The sequence below is a fragment of the Armigeres subalbatus genome, chromosome 2, assembly GCF_024139115.2.
Source record: "Armigeres subalbatus isolate Guangzhou_Male chromosome 2, GZ_Asu_2, whole genome shotgun sequence".
In the NCBI taxonomy this organism is placed as follows: domain Eukaryota; kingdom Metazoa; phylum Arthropoda; class Insecta; order Diptera; family Culicidae; genus Armigeres; species Armigeres subalbatus.
In genome coordinates, this window is record NC_085140.1 from 319,131,185 (window position 1) to 319,150,273 (window position 19,089).

Consider the following 19,089-nt stretch of genomic DNA (forward strand, 5'->3'; position numbering starts at 1 on the left):
TACTACGCTGTAGCTACTAATGCATCGAAGTAGGACTCCAGTAGGAGTCTCCACCAGGGATGGTATCAATCATTTAGTCCGAGTGTGACTCTAATAACTCATTCCAGACTCTGAATTTCAAAATGTGTTGCATGATGGACTGTCAACGCGATGTTTTTTCTTCTTTTCAATTGCTTCAACTACGAAACTAATGGAATTTGAGCAACGGACAAAAAAACTGTTGTAGAAACACAAAGCTGTTGTAGAAAAATGCAATGCTACAAGTCCCCCATACAACCCATTCTAAAATTCTCGTTCAGTAATGATTTGTTGGCAATTGATTCAAACTTTGGCTATATGATTGAAATCTGGAGTGTTATGCTGGCGTAGAACTTCTCTGTTCAAATGCACGAAACTTTCCAAATAAGTACTACCACTGAATCCAATATTTTTCAAATGTCCAATCAAGTTCACCATTAGTCTGTCTCAATTTTTCATCTGTTCGAGAAAAGTAATTTTCGGTTTATCCTATGGAATTTGTTAGGTGAATTAGACAACTTAAAATGAGTTGTTTTCCAATGATTTCAGAAATTTCTCCTTCTCAAACAACTACGCAATTTGTCTAATTACCTTCATATTTTCATATTCTTGCCTATTACATCTAAACACATCTTGCTTACCATGATGAACCCAACTCAAAGAACCACACTCTCTATCTATGAAGTTTACCTTCACTCATCACTTCCCGTTTCGTAGATCTACTTCTTCTTCCCACCGCCAGCAGCGACGGCCGTCCCGGTCGACGCGGCCATGTTCTCGTGCTGTCATGCGGACGTTTCGTTCTCCATCCAACCCTCGCTATCGTCGTCGCTCTCCGAGTCCGAGGACTCGCTCAGCTCAATGGCAACGCGCCGCGCCAGAATCGAGGCCACGTCGTGCAACCGCTCGATGGTCCTGTCATTATCCTTGGCATCGTTGCGCTGTTCCACCTTGCGCAGTTTGATTCCTGAAAGAGGGAGAGCAATGCATGAACGATTCACTTCACTTCCCAACATTGTAGGAAAGCACCACTCACCGTCTCGGATGGCCTTCATCAGATCGGACCGGGGGTCCTCGTAGGCAATTTTCTCCTGGGGTGGAATCTTCTTCAGCTGGTGCATTTGGCCCATGATGAGGGTGCCGTTAGGCATGCCGCCGCCACTCATGACGTCGCCATTGGCCATCGGAGGTTTCGAAGGGCTCAGTGGACCATCTAGTAGTGGGGGTGGTGGCGGCGGCGGAGGAGGAGCCACATTTGGCGGAGACTGTTTTGGGGATAGCTGGAAGGCGGAAATAAAAATGGTTATTAGACACGTATGACGAGTGATCACACATTAGTACCTAAGCTATGTATTAGACATGTTTTTTTTAGAACAAAGTTTACGAAAAAATTCAAATAAACATACAAAAATTTACGTAGGGTCTGTCTCATTTGGAGAATTAAACTTTAATTAAAAGTGACATTTCAATAATTATCGAATAACTCTGCTCGCAGAGCATGATTACTTTTTAACAGATATCGAATAATTTTTCAACGATGTCTTATTGGAATTGCCATTCTTATGACCGGGTGATTTTTTAATTTTCGAACTGTCACTTTTAAATTGATTTTATGTTAAGATGGAGAATTAATCTTTTGGGTCAAAACGTTCGCCTAGATGAAAACAGCCTAATGCAATTCAGCCTTTCGTGTTTCTGTCTTTTGCATCGTTCCGCCTTTAATTTAATCTGCCTTCCGTATTTCACTTTATGTGCTTTCCGCCTTTCGTAGGACACCCCTCACTATACAGATGAACCGTCCTGTCAAAGCCGTAATTTCCCGTGCCTCCGAATTTAGGTACATAAGTGCTTACAGCACATGATTTCACAATTTAACACGAATTAGGTGGTTACCACAAGCACACATTTTACCATCTTACCCTTCAGCATAAAATTCACATAAGCATGATTGAAAGCTTTAACCTCTACCGTAAGCGAAGCCAAACCGAGCTAGTGGCATAGTAAATTGCATTATCCTAAGATGTGGCAATTTAGGTAAATTAAGCGATAGTAATATAATGCATCCAATAGACACTCACCTGTTCCGGAATTGGAGGCGGTGGAGGCAAGTCGTTCATCGACAGCTGATTCAGCTGCAAGTTGAGGGTGTTCAGATTGTTGATCTGCTGGTTCAGTTGGGCCAGTGCAATCTGGTTCTGGTCTACCATGGCGCCCGGTGGATGCTGTTGCGGTCCACCCAACTGGGGAGGCTGCTGTGGCTGTATTGGTTGTCCATTGGCACCTAACTGGGGAGAGCCCGCTCTCGAGTTGTTGCGATTCAATAGCTTAGCTGCCACGTTCGTACCTCCGTTGGGAATGCCGGGCGGTGACTGAAGTCCCTCTGGAATTGGTGGCGGAGGAGGTAGATTGTCCCTACCCGTGGACATGCTTCGGCCTCGGGTAGGAGTATTGGCATTGGAAACATTGGGGGTGCCTCCTCCACTTCCGGTAGATGGCGGTGCTGGGGGAGGTTGCGATGGTCGAGATTTCGATCGCGAAGGAGTGCCGGGCGCGTAGAGACTTTCCTGCGACATTTGGCTTGAGTTGTTTCCGTACATCTGCTGACCAGAGTACTCGTCGTACATCTGTTGCTGCTGGTAGTTGTTCTGTTGGGCTAGCTGTTGCTGTTGGTAGTGAGGCGAAGGTGGAGCGTACCCTCCGTCTACGCCCTCTGGTTGGTAACTTCGTCGCAGTTCGATAGAATTTGGCCGCGCTGGTCCGGCGTTTCGCGGATCGTAAATAATATTGCCACCCATAGTCTGGTTGTAGATGGCTTCCTCGTTCGCTTGTGCAATCGCACTCGGCGTCCGGTAGATGACATTGTTTGGCATGAGGGTTTCACCGTGACCAATGGCCCGCTGGCGCTGTTTCTCGCGAGTGTTGTGTGGTGCCCGCGGTCGCTTCTTCTGTCGGCCACCTTCTCCTCCATCGGGGCCTCGGGGTTTGTGAACCTTTTTGCCCCGGTCGTGCATTACCCGCTCTGTGTCCTTCAACATCTCCTGTCGCCATAGTTCGAAGAAGTAGTTCGGGTCGGTGTAGAATTTCAGGCCATCCTTTCCGTCGTCTCGATAGCAATTTAGTTTATCAAGTGGAGGTGGTTTATCGCAGGCCTGTGGAGGATAGAAATAAAATAATTAGCACATTGAATTATATTTAAGCAGAAGGCAGGTATAAAAGGGCTGTAGAGTGGGGCGCAGTTGTATGGGAAAACGCAAACTTCATCCAATCAAGTTAGATCAAGGTTTTTTTATTCGTTTTGGGACTCCCATCAACTGCAAAATATGGGCTTGATTGGTTGCGTCCGTCTGCTTTCCGCATCGCGTTTGAAATTTTTATGGAGATTAGTATGAGAAAACGTACTTTTTTTTTGCATTTTTGCTCCTATATATAATCTGACGGATGCCGAAAAACTTTACTGAAGCATGTACTTTGCTGGCACATCTACAAAAAAAAATGTTATAACGCTTTGAAGATGGATTGTTTAAGCCGTGTGCAAGAAACCATTCATTTCTAGGAACAAGGAACGAAATCCCGAATAGTTTGAATTAGATGCCTACAAAACTGGACGAATAGGTGGTCGGCAAATAAAGAACCTCTCTATCGCTAAACCGATGAAAAGGGGAGAGTTGACAAAAGCGAAAGTATTTATGAGCGATTAGCTATCAGTTCCGTTCTCGCTAATTGCAGGTGTTAATATCACTGGGTTTGCTTCGAATCTATTCTCAGAACTCTATGCAGCGCAAGATAAGGTGTCGTACCCCTAGTCATAATTCAACACCAAATTTGTAAAACGACTTATCTGCTTTTGTAAACAAAGATCATTTCTAAAACAATTAAAGCACAATTCGACATTTCGACAATCCAGAAATGTAATATGATGACCGATCTGTCAATTCAACAGACTGTCTAAGGGGCCCCACACACGCTCCCCAGGAAAATTGGTTCAGTCGGAGTAAAGTCGAATCAGATGCGGACAAGTTGTACGACTGTGTAACAGTCATACAACTTGCTCACAGACGTTCAGCCTTTATTCCGACCGAACCGATTTTCTTAGGGCGGAGGCAATGTTGTGCAATATTTCAGAACGTGTTTGAGACCCCTGAGTGACTAATCCATACGATAACTGAAAAGATATTCGAATACCATATTGTTCGAATCGTAAGGTAAATCTCCATCTGTAGACGCGTTTTTGGCACAAATCTGCCAAGATTTAAATATTTCTTACTTTATTCCCACTAGTACGCGTTCGTTATTAGTTTTCAAATGTCAGTTGATAACTGAATAGTTGTTATCCATAGTGCAAATAGTGGAAAAACGATAAAAAATTATATGTTACCAAAGCGTAAACAACTCGTTGAATTGTAGATGGTGGACTAGGATTTAGGACTCAAAATACTCAAAGAATCATGTAATAAGTAAACTATGCTTATCTTTTTGTTGAGGGGCATGGGTATTGTAAATTGCAGGTAAGCATAATAACACTGTTTTTTAATAAAAAAAAAATAATTTAGTGAACTTAGTGCAATCTTTGGCTGTATGAGTAAGGAAGCCATACCCACTACCATCATGTGGACTTGGTGCTAAGTGCCCTTAATAGATTGCCTATTATGTCAAGCCAACATAAAAATTTAATTCCCAACTAACATTTAATGTCAATGTAAATGTTATTTCAACTCGTCTATACGGCTTCAAGCTGAATATGTGTGCTATACATATGATCAAGAACCAGTGGTGCAATTTATCAACAATGCCTGCTGAGTGTGATTCTTTTGTTTTGTATTTTTCTCTGCTCCTCTTTGCCTATGACGGTGCCTTTCAGTCAGAAAGACAAAGCAGGAGTAGCTTAGCTAACTCGGTTTGCCAACAGCGGGCTGAAGCTGATGATCATTCGGCACAAATTTCCTGTCATTGTCTTTCAAGTGATAGTATTCACCCATGCATTTATATAGGGCCGTCGCATTCACGCAGCAGCGAGTGAACTGAATGGACTGTCACTGCGGGCTGCGTATGCAATGAGAAGAGAGGTATTTTGTTTACTCTATCTTTGATTGTTGCTGCTAACCGTTTTCAGTTTTCACTGTTAGGAAGTGAGTGTGAAGAGACAATGGTATCAATATCCAACAAATTTCAGTCACTGAGATTGAGAATTCGCACCACTGTCAAGAACTTCTATTCAATGCTTTTACCAGCAAACACTGAGGAAAATGGACGTATGGTTTTCAATCAAACACCTTATGAAAATTTGCCACAAGGAATCGGTATGAATTTCAATATGTTGCCTTATGAATGATGATTTTCATTTGAAAAAAAAGTGAAGTGCGGCAGACTGGGTTCGAACCATGGACGTCAGGGTCGGGAGGCCGGTATGTAGACCCCACGCCCATCGACGCTTGATTACTCGGGAAGGTAACTGCGTATTAAAAGCACTGTTGGTGGAATAACCAGTCGAAGATTCATAAGGCGCCAGTTATGAATTTTGATAGTCCAGTTCGCTGAGTGAATCTGGCGAATCTATATTCCAGCTGTTTTTGACCTGCCTGCACAACTACTTTACTGCATGTTACACAATTTTTTCTCAATCTTTACCAAACCATTTAGTAATATAATTCGCTTCAATGGCGCTTATTCAGATTTTTTGAATCTGCTAAATAAGTTTTATACAGCCACTGAATTTAATTTGATTAAATAATATTTGAGAGGAGAGTAAATTTCGGAGTTTATTTATTGTTTTTTTTTTGTGAAAACTCAAATATCAATTTTGTTGCTACCTAGATTCGAACTCCTGATCTCCTGATTCAATGGCCGCTGCTCTGTCATCACCGTCGGTTTGACATATGTAAATAACATAGAAAATTATGGATGTGCTTCTTCGCATACCCAATAGGTTGTTTTACTAACGCTATTTTCAGATTCATGCTGTATAAACGTTAGAAAGAGGCCTACATGCTACTTTCAGCACATAAGCTTAAAAATTATGCTTTCAGCATTATTTCAACCATTATTCAAACATCTGTCAGCATGTTCTGTGGGCTAACTTTTATGCATCCTCAATCACTGAAATTGTTTTTAGGCAACATTTTCTCGATCTGTATAGATGCTACTCTGCTGCTAATCGTTTAACAGTAGCCGTCAACAGCAATATCGCTTCTAAATGGCTTGTTTTCTTACACTATCTGCTAGCATTAATGACAGCGCCTTGTCAGTTGCTATAAGAGCTGGTGAATACCTTTATAGCTGCATTACAGAAATCAATAGCTAATACACAGCTCCGGCAAAAAATCAAATGTAAACATTGCGGTTTTGACGTTCCATACTGATAAGCTATTAAAAGAAGCAGCATAAGGTTTACTTAAACGTTGTGTAATCTTCAAAGATACAGAAGTTGTCTAAAAGCTTCGTTAGTTCATTTATAGCGCTATAACGCTATTTTGTTAGTACTATAAGAACAGCGAAAACGTTTTCATTGTGAATGCTACTCACCGTAATATGGGAAGTTGCTAACAAGCAACTCAATTACATACATGAGCTCTTAAAATAGGGTTCCATTTTGGACCCCTAGAGGAAGTGCTTACCGATATATATTATATGTATCAAATGGGACGTTTGATATGGGCGCAAATAACACAATTTTATAGATGGAAGTCTCATTTATGAAATACAAGTTTGAAATTGGCTTAAAGTCTTGATAAATCGCTGAGAATTTTAACTTTCTGAAATGAAAATATTCTTCGTTTTGGACAGTGCAACATATTTTGGACCCCCAAATGTACACATTTTGGACACCCCCAATTTAGTCTCTTCAAAGAAGAATTTATAATTTACCCTGGTCAATTGAGCCGAAGCAAAGTCTTATCCTTCGATTGGTATGCATCATTAAATTCATAATTTCGACAAAAACTTATTTTGTGCGTTCTGAGATTTTTAGTGATGTATACTTTTAAGCGTAACGCATTGTAACGCTCGCCTTCTTGAACAAAATAATTTCCTAGCAATGTTATCAAAATATCGACATTTTCGCATGGGAAACCAGTTAAACAGAAACTCAACAATATTGTTTTCCTTAAGCCAATGGGGTAAGTAGCAGCGACATTGTTTTTAGTTCAGGAATCAAGAAAATGTCGATAGGAGGGTCCAAAATGTGTAGGGGTCCAATCCAAGATGGTCACCTTATAAGTAAATTCAAAATCCGATTTTCGGGACTGGAAGGGTAAATCCGCGACAAATCCGTGTAAAATACCCCGCACATGAGAGCTTTCGAACATTGGTTCCAGAACAACGGACTCTGGCTCCAAACGATACTATCTCGATGAAATATGGTCGATTAAAACGAAAGAAACAAAGGTCCCAATCAGTGGTGCAATTTATCAACAATGCCTGCTGAGTGTGATTCTTTTGTTTTGTATTTTTCTCTGCTCCTCTTTGCCTATGACGGTGCGTTTCAGTCAGAACTCACGAACGACAAAGCAGGAGTAGCTAGGTTTGCCAACAGCGGGCTGAAGCTGATGATCATTCGGCACAAATTTCCTGTCTTTCAAGTGATAGTATTCACCCATGCATTTATATAGGGCCGTCGCATTCACACAGCAGCGAGTGAACTGAATAGACTGTCAGCGCGGGCTGCGTGTGCAATGAGAAGAGAGGTCTTTTGTTTACTTTATCTTTGATTGTTACTGCTAACCATTTTCAGTTTTCACTGCTAGGAAGTGAGTGTGAAGAGGGAATGGTATCAATATCCAACAAATTTCAGTCACTGAGATTGAGAATTCGCACCACTGGTCCTAATCAAATACGAGAACCTCATCGTGAGACACATTTGATACTTTTGATATAGTCTACTATAGATAGTAGAATCTATAGATGAGCGAAAGCATGGCTGAGTCGATTTTTTTGCCCGTGCACACGCGCATATGACGTCACAGCCCTTAACGTTTCCATTGAAATCGTGACGTCATGCTCGTTTGGAGACACGTTTGACAGTTCGTTTGGAGACAGAGGATTTATCTTCGCTCATCTATATATTCCACTATCTATAATAGTCTACCAAGAAAACTACCTTGGAACTATAAAGAAATTGTTTTGAAACTATATTATCACTACCGGTTACGATCGCCGGTATTTGACGATGAGGAACCGGCAAAGAAGTTTTATTCCACGCGTTCCAGAATATTTGTAGAACTGTTTTTTGAAGTATTCTCTTAAGTATTGAGATAGATTCACCGGGGTCGTATATCAGTGATCCGGTATCGGTTGTGGAATACCCACATATGCAAAAATCTACTCTAGTTGTTTTATCGACCATTTCTAATCGAAGTAGTGCTAATTAATGCGACGCCTAATGGGGTTCTCTGAAATATTGATGTGGACCCATGCTGGCGTTCCGGAACCGTGGACACGGCCCTAACGGTAGTGTTTTTGCAAAATCTGTCTACCAAAAATGGCCATGGAGGCCAGTTCAGGTTATATAAATTTCCGGATTTAATTTCCATTTCCTGGCTGCAATATAGTGACATAACAACGAGGATTTTCCGGCTTTGCTATCACTACAGCAATGAAAACGGAAGTTGCTTTCAATTGCGTGCCAAAAACAAAATGTGGTGATGCTTTTTTATTTCACCAGGCAAGGCATATATGACGTCAACTTTAAAATGCTTATTAACTAGTTAAAACGCATTTTATCTGGAAATAGTTAGAAATTTCATTTACTTTTAGATTAGCAACAATGAAGTTTAATTATTTTTATTAAAAACATGTGATGAAAAGTAGCCTAACGTCAGTGGTGGAAATCTGTGAACCTTACTCACAAAACGAGAAGTAGGCAAGGCAAAATACTCGCGAATATTTTTTTTTTGCCTACCTAAATACTACTCGCAGAGAAAACAAAACGAACCACGAAAAATGCTCGCGAGGCTTCGCGAGTCATTCGGGTTAATTTGCAAAAAGTCATAAAACCTCAGAACATGTTTCTCGCTGATGTTCAAGCATGAACGCAATTGTTTATTCTTATTGGGATAACACAAATTTCGAAGTAACCACAAATAGTCGCGACAGTGATTTTTACTCCCGAACAAAATACTGCCCTGCTTTTTGTCTTTGCTCTGCCCGTACTCACGAACAAAGCAAGCGCCAGAAAAATGCAGGCAATAGGTTCGCGCGGCATTTCTAGTAGGCCGAATTACACTCTTTTCTTACTCGTAAAGCAAGTATTTCCACCCCTGCCTAACGTGTAATTTTCTAAAATTTTAACCCTACGTATTTTAAAAGTTTCCAGCATATCCCATTTGAAAACGTTTTAAAAGCATTATAAAATATAACTTCCTATCTTCACCATGTTGAAATACAGTGATTTCATGCATACATCCGTGTCCATCAGACAGCGCGGCTTTGAGCGAATGAATGGGCTATGCCATCTTTTTAAAGGGTTAGTCCAACCAGTTGAAAGCATTCAGTAATATATAATGACCTATGATCAGCACCTAAGCTAAGGACAGAGGCGAGGCCTTGTTGGTGAAAACTGATAAGGCAAAGTACGCTGAAGTCCTTAAATCGGAGCACAGGCTAGTGGGACCGACTACAGGAAGCTGGCCCAAGAGGTCTTGGGTGACGACGCCGAGGTGAGGTCGTTGGGGGCGGAAGTGACTCTCCAGTGCAAGCAACTGGACGAGGTCACGAACGCGAACGACGTCGTCTCTGCCGTCAGAGACCAGTGCGGTACAGAGGTCGAGAAGACCTCTGTACGCCTAAGAGGCAGTCCTTTTGTACGCAGGTAGCCTACCTTAGGTTACCGGTTGCGGAAGCCAAAAAGGTAATGAAGCGAGGAAAGTTGAAGATTGGCTGGTCAGTATGTCCAGTAAGCAAACCTAAGCCGCCTTCAGTGGACAGGTGACACAAGAAGTCCTACAACAGTAAGGGCACAGACCGTAGCAACCTGTGTCGTGGTGATGACCAATACACCAATGTGCTTCATCTGCGCCAGCAAAAAGCAAGCCTGTAACTACGTTATGGGTGGACCTTCGTGTCCCATCGGAGAGAAAAATAAGAATAGGCCGTGCAAGCAACACAGCTGAATCTTAACCACTGTGCAACTTCCCAGCAGCTGCTGTGGCAGTCGGTCTCGGAGTCGAGGACCAATGTCATCCTTCTGTTCGACCCGTACAACGTCCCTCTCGATAACGGCAATTGGGTGGCGGACGGGTTTAGGATGGCGGATATTTACACGATGGGACGGTACCCTATCCAAGAGGTAGTACACTCCTCTGCTGAGAGTATCGCGATAGCCAAGATCAATGGTGTGTTCTATTGCAGCTGCTATGCCCCACCAAGGTAACCATTAGAACAGTTCAACCAGATGATCGATAGGCTATCATCCGTCCTAGTGGGTCGTAAGCCGGTCGTCATAGCAGGAGACTTTAACGCTTGGGCAGTGGAGTGGGGCAGCCGCTTCACCAACCGAAGGGGTCAAGCGTTACTAGAGGCGCTAGCGAAGCTCGACGCAGTGCTAGTCAATGATGGCTCCGCTAACACGTTCAGAAGGAACGGGGTCGAGTCATGGATTGACGTAACGTTTGTCAGTCCCGGTCTGGCACCAGACTTGGACTGGAGGGTGGACGAGGGTTACACCCATAGTGATCTAGCAATTCTTCAAGATCAACTATGGCGTGCTACATCCGAGATCCGGGAATCCCTGTCAGGTCCGTGGGTGGAGAACCAATCACTTTGTCAGCGAAGTTTTCATAGCGGCCCTGGGACTGGAAGCTAACACTGAAGGTCTAAGTAGGGATGCGTTGGTAGCTGTCCTATCACGCGCGTGCGATGCTACCATGCCGAGGAAAGCCCTGCCGAGAAATGGCAGACGCACGGTATACTGATGGAATCCCAAGATTGCGGCCCTTCGAGCAACCTGCCTCAAGGCTAGACGAAGGATGTAACGTGCCCGCACCGAGGATGAAAGAACGGACCGCCGTGGAGTGTTTTGAGCTGCGAAACTGGCCTTTAACAACGTCATCAAGAGCAGTAAGAGAGCGTTTTTCAACAACCTATGCGAAGGACCCAACGCGAATCCGTGGGGCGACACCTTCAGGATAGTGATAGCCAATACCAAAGACCTCTTCACCCTCCGAATGGTCCCCGGATAGGCTGACGAGGATTATCGAGGTACTCTTCCCCTCCGGAGTCACACGTCCCTGGCCACAAGGCAATATGGGTGCGGCCGAAATGGTGGCTCTCGAGGCCCTCCTTAGCCGTGCGGTAAGACGCGCGGCTACAAAGCAAGACCATGATGAGTGTAGCTGGGTTTGATTCCCAGTACCGGTCTAGGAAATTTTTTGATTGGAAATTGTCTCAACTTCCCTGGGCATAAAAGTATCATCGTGTTAGCCTCATGATATACGAATGCAAAAATGGTAGCCTGGCTTAGAAACCTCGCAGTTAATAACTGTGGAAGTGCTTAATGAACACTAAGCTGCGAGGCGGCTCTGTCCCAGTGTGGGGATGTAATGCCAATAAGAAGAAGAAATGGTGGCTCCAGTGACGAACGAAGAGTGTTGTTGCCGAAGGCCGGGAAGCCGCCGGGTGACCCATCGGCGCATAGACCAATCTGTCTTATGGACAAGTTGCTAGAGAGGATCATTCTCAACAGGCTGACCCCGTACTCTGAGGGTACGAACGGCCTGTCAAGCAATCAGTTCGGTTTTTGCAAGGGTTAGTCCAAGTTGGACGCTATTAACTTGGTGGTAAAAGCCGCTGAGATAGCGACCCAACAAAAAAAGGCGAGGCATTCGATACTGTGCGTTAGTAACATTTGATGTGAAGAACGCATTCAACAGCGCAAGCTGGGATGCCATCGCGCTCTCGTTACACCTGCTTAGCCTGCCGGTGGGCTTGTAAGGGATTTTGGAAAGCTATTTCTAGAACCGTGTACTATTGACGTAAACTACGTCTAAGGGGAAGACTCTGATACAGGGTGTCAAATGAGAATTTCAAAAGTGGAGACCGTCACGAAATCATGTAAGATTTGTAACATTAATAGGTCCTTTGTCTTTCAATGGATTTTAATGATTTATATATCAATCGATTCGTAAACTTTCCACCAATTTGCCAGTAGTATTGAAACTATTAATTATCAACGCTAAACTATTGAAAATTTTAGTTCTTTCATGCATCATGCATCCCCTATACAGCGCGTTCCAATCCTTGGTAATTGCCTACTTTTAGGGTATTATCTATTATTGAACTGAGTTGTATTAATGGGGTGGCCCAGCCGCTAGACAGTGGAGTCCCTACTCTCACTCATAGAGTGGGAGATGCTGCTAAAGCTGGGTAGTATTGTCGTGGGATGGTTCCTTCTCTTCTATATAGAGCGGAATAGTTGGTTCAGTGTACTATATTTGGTTTTACGTAGTTTATGTCGAGCGGTCGTGTCTTGTATACAACCCCAAATTTTATACGAGACCGATGCAGGTCAGAGAAGCGTACCTATTACCGCAGGAGTTCCGCAAGGTTCAATACGGTATTATGGAACCTTATGTACACACTTATTTTTTTTTTACCGGGATCTCAGCAAAATGTTGAACTTTTACCGAGAATCGCACAGCCGTGCCCCAGCAAACATGTTTTTTACCGAGATTTCTTGAGTGAAGTCGGGATCGCATCAAAGCGGAGTTTGAAGCTCCTTGGGGTCGTAATAAACGACAAGCTGACCTTCGCCAGCCATGTCGACTATGCGTGCAAGAGGGCTTCGACTTTTGTTGCGGCATTATCGAGGATGATGTCCAACAGGTTCAAGGTGTGTGCCAGTAGACGTAGGCTACTGGCAAGCGTTGCCGTATCTATTCTTAGGTACGGCGGCCCGTGCTGGGCGAGAGCTCTGGGGGTAACTAGTTACCTGTGGAAGCTGAAAGAGCACGTACCACTTGATGTGTCTCACAGTGATATCTGCCTACCGCACGATATCACACGACGCAGCCTGCGTGATTGCGAGCATGATGCCAGTCGGGCTGGTCATCCGGGAAGACGAGTAGTGTTTCGAGCTACGCCCTAGTAACATTTTGGATTTATGCTGGTTTTATAACACTCTTGTAAAGTAAATTGTGGTCTTCAAGATTCTTCTAAAGGTAGGTGGAGCCCCCGGCTGATATCTAACATATTGAGCTGGGTGGGGACACGCCATGGGGAAGTTCACTTCCATCTGACACAAATCCTATCAGGCCATGGCTGCTTCCGGCAGTACCTCCACAGGTTTGGGCACGCGAAGATCCCCGTCTACCCTGACTGCCCAGGTGTTGATGAAACTGCAGAGCACATACTGTTCGTATGTCTTCGTTTCGACGTCGAAAGAAGAGCTATGCTAAACGTTTGCGGTCGGCGTTCCGTCAACCCCACTCCCTGAGTGATAATTTCAGGTGTCTGTTTGTAGATTTGCCTTCATCTCTCTATAAAAAAAGATCAGCGCCATAGCGTGCGGTTGGCCTCCGCCAAGGGCGCCAGTTTTCTCAGGGATTTTTGGAGCCGGTTCAAGATGCCAGTTTGAAAAAAAAAATCGAGGTATTTTTTAAAATAATAAAGTTTGATACCTATAGAGTGTAGATTGAATTAGTTACATTTTTTTGCCACTACAGTCATTTTTCACTCGTTTGGCTAAGCTCGTAGTCCATCTAGTGAAAGATTTTTTTTTAGTCAGATCAGCAAATATAATAGAAAACGATAGCTACTAAATACGAGAAAGAAATAAAAATCTAGCTGTTGACGTCATAATTTAGAATCTATGACAAAAGGTCAAAATGACAAAAGGTCGAAAAGACAAAATGTCGAATGGGACAGAAGGTCGAAAGGTACAAAAAGGTCAAAAACGACAAAAAGTCGAAAACGACAAAAGGACGATCAATAACAAGTTGATAACAAGTTGGGTTGCATTAGAGGGTTTATGGAGTTAATTAAGTTTAAAAGGGATTACAAACGCGAGTGTTTGGAATATGAGTGATTGGTTTGACAGTGAGCAAGTTTATTCCAAACTAAGAAGGCATAAATAGCGATAAAAATAAGTCCGTTATCGCCTTCTAGAAACGTTTGTCCCAATTCAATAAACTTACCTGGTACACTTCCAGCATTGCGGTCGGCATCGTCGACCGGGAAAATATCTGCTGATCGAACACGGTGGCACTCTTGAAGGCTTTCTTCATCTGGATATCCTGCAGTGAAACCTCCTCCACCGTGCTATCTAATTGGGTCACCTTAATGGCTAGCCTATCGATCCGTGCCTGCAGGGAATTAGCTCGCTCGGCTAGATTGCCGGCATCCCGCGTTAGCTCGCCAAACAGATCCTCGGCATGTTTGGACAGCGACGACAGCTGGCGCACGATGTTGGTGAGGGTGGTGTTGGTTACGGTTTCAAGCTCGGCCGGAAGTTCTTCTCGCACGTACACCGACCGTGCGACGTACACCGGTTGGACCAGCCGTTTCGGTAGAGGCATTCTGTCTAGGGGGTGGCTTTCGCTCTGGCTGCTGCTGTGTCTCTCGTTCTCTCTGTCCGATGCCCCCGGCACAACGTCAAGCTGTTAGCTCCAATCACGACAACGACGACGATGACAACGCGGCCGTGCAGGTGAGTGAGAAGAGCACAGACACCGAGTGCATGCGACTAGTCCGCACTGTGTCTAGTTCACCCGTTGGGGAAGCCGCATTTTCGCAACCTGTGGAATTGAGCGAAAAGAAAACGAAAAGGGAAATTTAATTACTTTGCCATGGGAAACCAGAATCCATACATAGTTATTTAAGTGCTTTTGCAAATAATTGGGCATGTCACCGTCGCACACAATTCATAGGGCTAGCTAGTTATAGCGATCGAGGCTGATGGAAATATGATAAGAAACTATATTGCCCATATATGCATAATTGTACCATGCTTACTCTATGTTTATGGTTCAGCTACTTATGCGAAGAAGGCAATTGATAGGAATAGTGCAATCCTCGCAACACATACAATTGCTAAGTCGAATTTATTTAGGTACAGATAACATCTACATAGTCATAACATTGTTCTGCTTACTATGAACTAGTTTTCAATAAATTTTGGCATCAACATTTTTCATTGATTTTTGGGACTTTTGCCTATGTATTGAATTACATTTTTGAAATTAGGTTAGAATAGATATTGCTGAGATGGAATGTTCAACAATGTAAGCTCCTACCTTCCAGTTAACTGACGAATTCAGTTTTTTATCTCGATAGTGGAAAGGAAGTGGCTTATTATGTTGATTGGAAATTTCCCGTTAAGGCGATTTTAATATCATGGTACGTTCATATAAAGGGTACTCATTAGAGTTGGTTAACGAGTTATCACTGCAGCCGTATTAGGTGGAAAAGGTGGTACTGATTTGTGTCCCACTGTCACCGGCTGTTGAGTTTGTATTCTCATAAAGGGTTCAATAATTATTCTTAGATCTGACTAGATGTGAATTAAAAACTGTTGAAAGATCTTGTGTTTGTTCGGTGTATAAAACTATGTTGGCTTTGAAAATTGAAATAACCTTCATTCTTTGTCTTACAATTAACCAAATGAAACCGTCCACAACGGTATCCACTTTTCTCACTTCCCATTATACATTGAGTCACGTAACTTGGCGGCCAATGTTTTCCCCGCACACCAAGCGCACGGTATAATAAACCGCACCAAGCGACTCAACCTTCTTCATGCTCAACTGATCAACCGGTCAATCAATGCGCTTCCTGTAAAACTCGCCATTCAGCGCCGCCACCACAACCACGATCCTGCATCGAGCGTGGACGCACGCAAATGCCTTTTCCATTATCCACATGCAACACCTTTTATTCGCGGCCATTGATGGTTATAGATTCTGCTTCTCCCCTATGACCTATTTTATAGGCCACGGGACGCCTTATAACGTGATGACTCATTTCTGTTCACATTTGTTTTAATGAGCTTGTATACTAAATGCTTAGTATCATAAATAGGTATAGATATCTATCTATTGACGTACTCAGCTATTTTCGTTATTATACCCAAACTAGGAAGATATCAAATTCTACGCTAAGTGGGCATCAATATGACGAATTAATAAACAGTGCGGAGAACAGTGCATAACGCACCCATAAGGCAAGACATTTCTGAACAAATGTGACCAATACAATTCAAGATTAGTTTTCCATTACAGGGTTGTTACGGAGATCCTGAAATATTTTCCGCGCCAAATCCACGCCGACTAAAATCAGATCCGCGCCATTTTCGCGCGACATGAAATCCATTTTGCGCCATATTCGTGCGATGTAGATCTAAATTCTAAATTAAATGTCAATTTTTGTATAACAATTTTTTGAACGTCTTTTCTTAAAGTTCTTTTTTACAATACATACTACTGATTTCAAATATGATTTTAAACTGCAACATATGTTTGTATCAAAATGCTTTATACAAAGATCATCATAGGGTCCTTGTAGAAACTTCTTTAGGAAGTTTCTTCGTTTTCTGTCGGAGTTAACCGAAAAATCGGAGTTAACCGAAAATACCCTAAAAAACCCGCCAGAAATAACTTTTGAGAATCATCTTCTAATTTTTGATCGACTTTCTGCGGAAGAACTTATTAAAATCAGGCATCTGCATTAAAGAAAGAAAGAAGAAGAAGCAACGGAGAAGAAACGGAGCAACTGTACCGCGCTAATAACACACGAAAGTTCTATGAGAAGTTAAACCGTTCACGTAAGGGCCACGTGCCACAGCCTGATATGTGTAAGGACATAAACGGGAACCTTCTTACGAACGAGCGTGAGGTGATCCAAAGGTGGCGGCAGCACTACGAAGAACACCTGAATGGCGATGTGGCAGACGAAGATGGCGGTATGGTGATGGACCTGGGAGAACGCGCGCAGGACAGAATTCTACCGGCTCCGGATCTCAGGGAAATCCAGGAGAAGATTGGCCGGCTGAAAAACAACAAAGCCCCTGGTGTTGATCAACTAACAGGAGAGCTATTTAATCACGGTGGTGAGGCACTGGCTAGAGCGCTGCACTGGGTCATTACCAAGATTGGGAGGAGGAAGTTTTGCCGCAGGAGTGGATGGAAGGTGTCGTGTGTCCCATCTACAAAAAGGGCGATAAGCTGGATTGTAGCAACTACCGCGCAATCACATTGCTGAACGCCGCCTACAAGGTACTCTCCCAAATTTTATGCCGTCGACTAGCACCAATTGCAAGGGAGTTCGTGGGGCAGTACCAGGCGGGTTTTTGGGCGAACGCTCCACCACGTACCAGGTGTTCGCCATTCGCCAAGTACTGCAGAAATGCCGCGAATACAACGTGCCCACACATCATCTATTCATCGACTTCAAAGCCGCATATGATACAATCGATCGGGACCAGCTATGGCAGCTAATGCACGAACACGGATTTCCGGATAAACTGACACGGTTGATCAAAGCAACGATGGATCGGGTGATGTGCGTAGTTCGAGTTTCAGGGCATTCTCGAGTCCCTTCGAAACCCGCAGAGGGTTACGGCAAGGTGATGGTCTTTCGTGTTTGCTATTCAACATCGCTTTGGAAGGGGTAATACGGAGAGCAGGGATTAACACGAGTGGTACAATTTTCAATAAGTCCGTCCAGCTATTTGGTTTCGCCGACGACATAGATATTATGGCACGTAACTTTGAGAAGATGGAGGAAGCCTACATCAGACTGAAGAGGGAAGCTAAGCGGATCGGACTAGTCATCAACACGTCGAAGACGAAGTACATGATAGGAAGAGGTTCAAGAGAAGACAATGTGAGCCACCCACCGCGAGTTTGCATCGGTGGTGACGAAATCGAATTGGTAGAAGAATTTGTGTACTTGGGCTCACTGGTGACTGCCGAAAATGACACCAGCAGAGAAATTCGGAGACGCATAGTGGCTGGAAATCGTACGTACTTTGGACTCCGCAAGACGCTCCGATCGAATAGAGTTCGCCGCCGTACCAAACTGACAATCTACAAAACGCTAATTAGACCGGTAGTCCTCTACGGACACGAGACCTGGACGATGCTCGTGGAGGACCAACGCGCACTTGGAGTTTTCGAAAGGAAAGTGCTGCGTACCATCTATGGTGGGGTGCAGATGGCGGACGGTACGTGGAGGAGGCGAATGAACCACGAATTGCATCAGCTGTTGGGAGAACCATCCATCGTTCACACCGCGAAAATCGGACGACTGCGATGGGCCGGGCACGTAGCCAGAATGTCGGACAGTAACCCGGTGAAAATGGTTCTCGACAACGATCCGACAGGCACAAGAAGGCGAGGTGCGCAGCGGGCAAGGTGGATCGATCAGGTGGAAGATGACTTGCGGACCCTCCGTAGACTGCGTGGTTGGCGACGTGTAGCCATGGACCGAGCCGAATGGAGAAGACTCTTATATACCGCACAGGCCACTTCGGCCTTAGTCTGAATAAATAAATAATAATCTGCATTAAATCACATAACATTTTTATGTTCTCAATTGTTGTATAAACCTTTATTCGTTCTAGATGAATGTTAAGGGAAATATAAAATGTTCCAATATTATGGAAGAATTCCTGACGACTTTTGAAGAATGATATAATACAGCGATTCTCAACCTGGGGTACATGTACCCCTGGGGGTACCTTCGCTGGCACTAGGGGGTACCTCGCAGAGAAATGCATAATGGCGGACGTATTACAATTCCAATAGGAGATTTTGATTAAGTTTTGATAATTGTGATTTTTTCGTTACAAAACTCTTGTACATAATATGCATGGCGATCAGTAAATCAAAGATAATTGAACCCTGCTCTCCTCAACTAGAACAGCGTATTGGACTGCGGAACAAAAGATCAAACGGACAAATGTCGAATGAGCTAATTTAAAAAATCTTCAATGCAATCTACCAGATCTGAAAAAATGATGAATAATATGTTAATATGCTTTTGAACTTAAATCTAGAATCTAAAGGTTTGGGAGTTTCTGTTTGAGAGGCTTTTTTTGTCAGAAAAGCTATATTGCTTCGTTGCAAGAGGTTTAAGAGCATCTTT

The 19,089-nt window shown here is 43.5% G+C and overlaps 2 protein-coding genes across 4 annotated transcripts in view; one reads left to right on the top strand and one right to left on the bottom strand.

The window, feature by feature from the left end:
• Positions 1-19,089, top strand: part of LOC134212660 (uncharacterized) — a 328,376-nt gene that overhangs the window by 234,730 nt on the left and 74,557 nt on the right. The window lies entirely within an intron of this gene.
• LOC134212657 (actin-binding protein WASF2) overlaps positions 597-19,089 on the bottom strand; it is a 73,794-nt gene continuing 55,301 nt past the window's right edge. For 2 of the 3 annotated variants that reach the window (XR_009979318.1, XR_009979319.1), the window contains exon 5: positions 14,530-14,741. Coding sequence is in view for 1 of the 3 variants with exons in the window: in XM_062690695.1 (XP_062546679.1) it covers positions 804-985; positions 1,055-1,298; positions 2,097-3,167; positions 14,142-14,522 (1,878 nt within the window). In the remaining 2 variants the exon portion in view is untranslated. Of the gene's footprint in view, positions 986-1,054; positions 1,299-2,096; positions 3,168-14,141; positions 14,742-19,089 lie in introns of those variants that run through there. The other variant, XM_062690695.1, reaches the window with a different exon arrangement.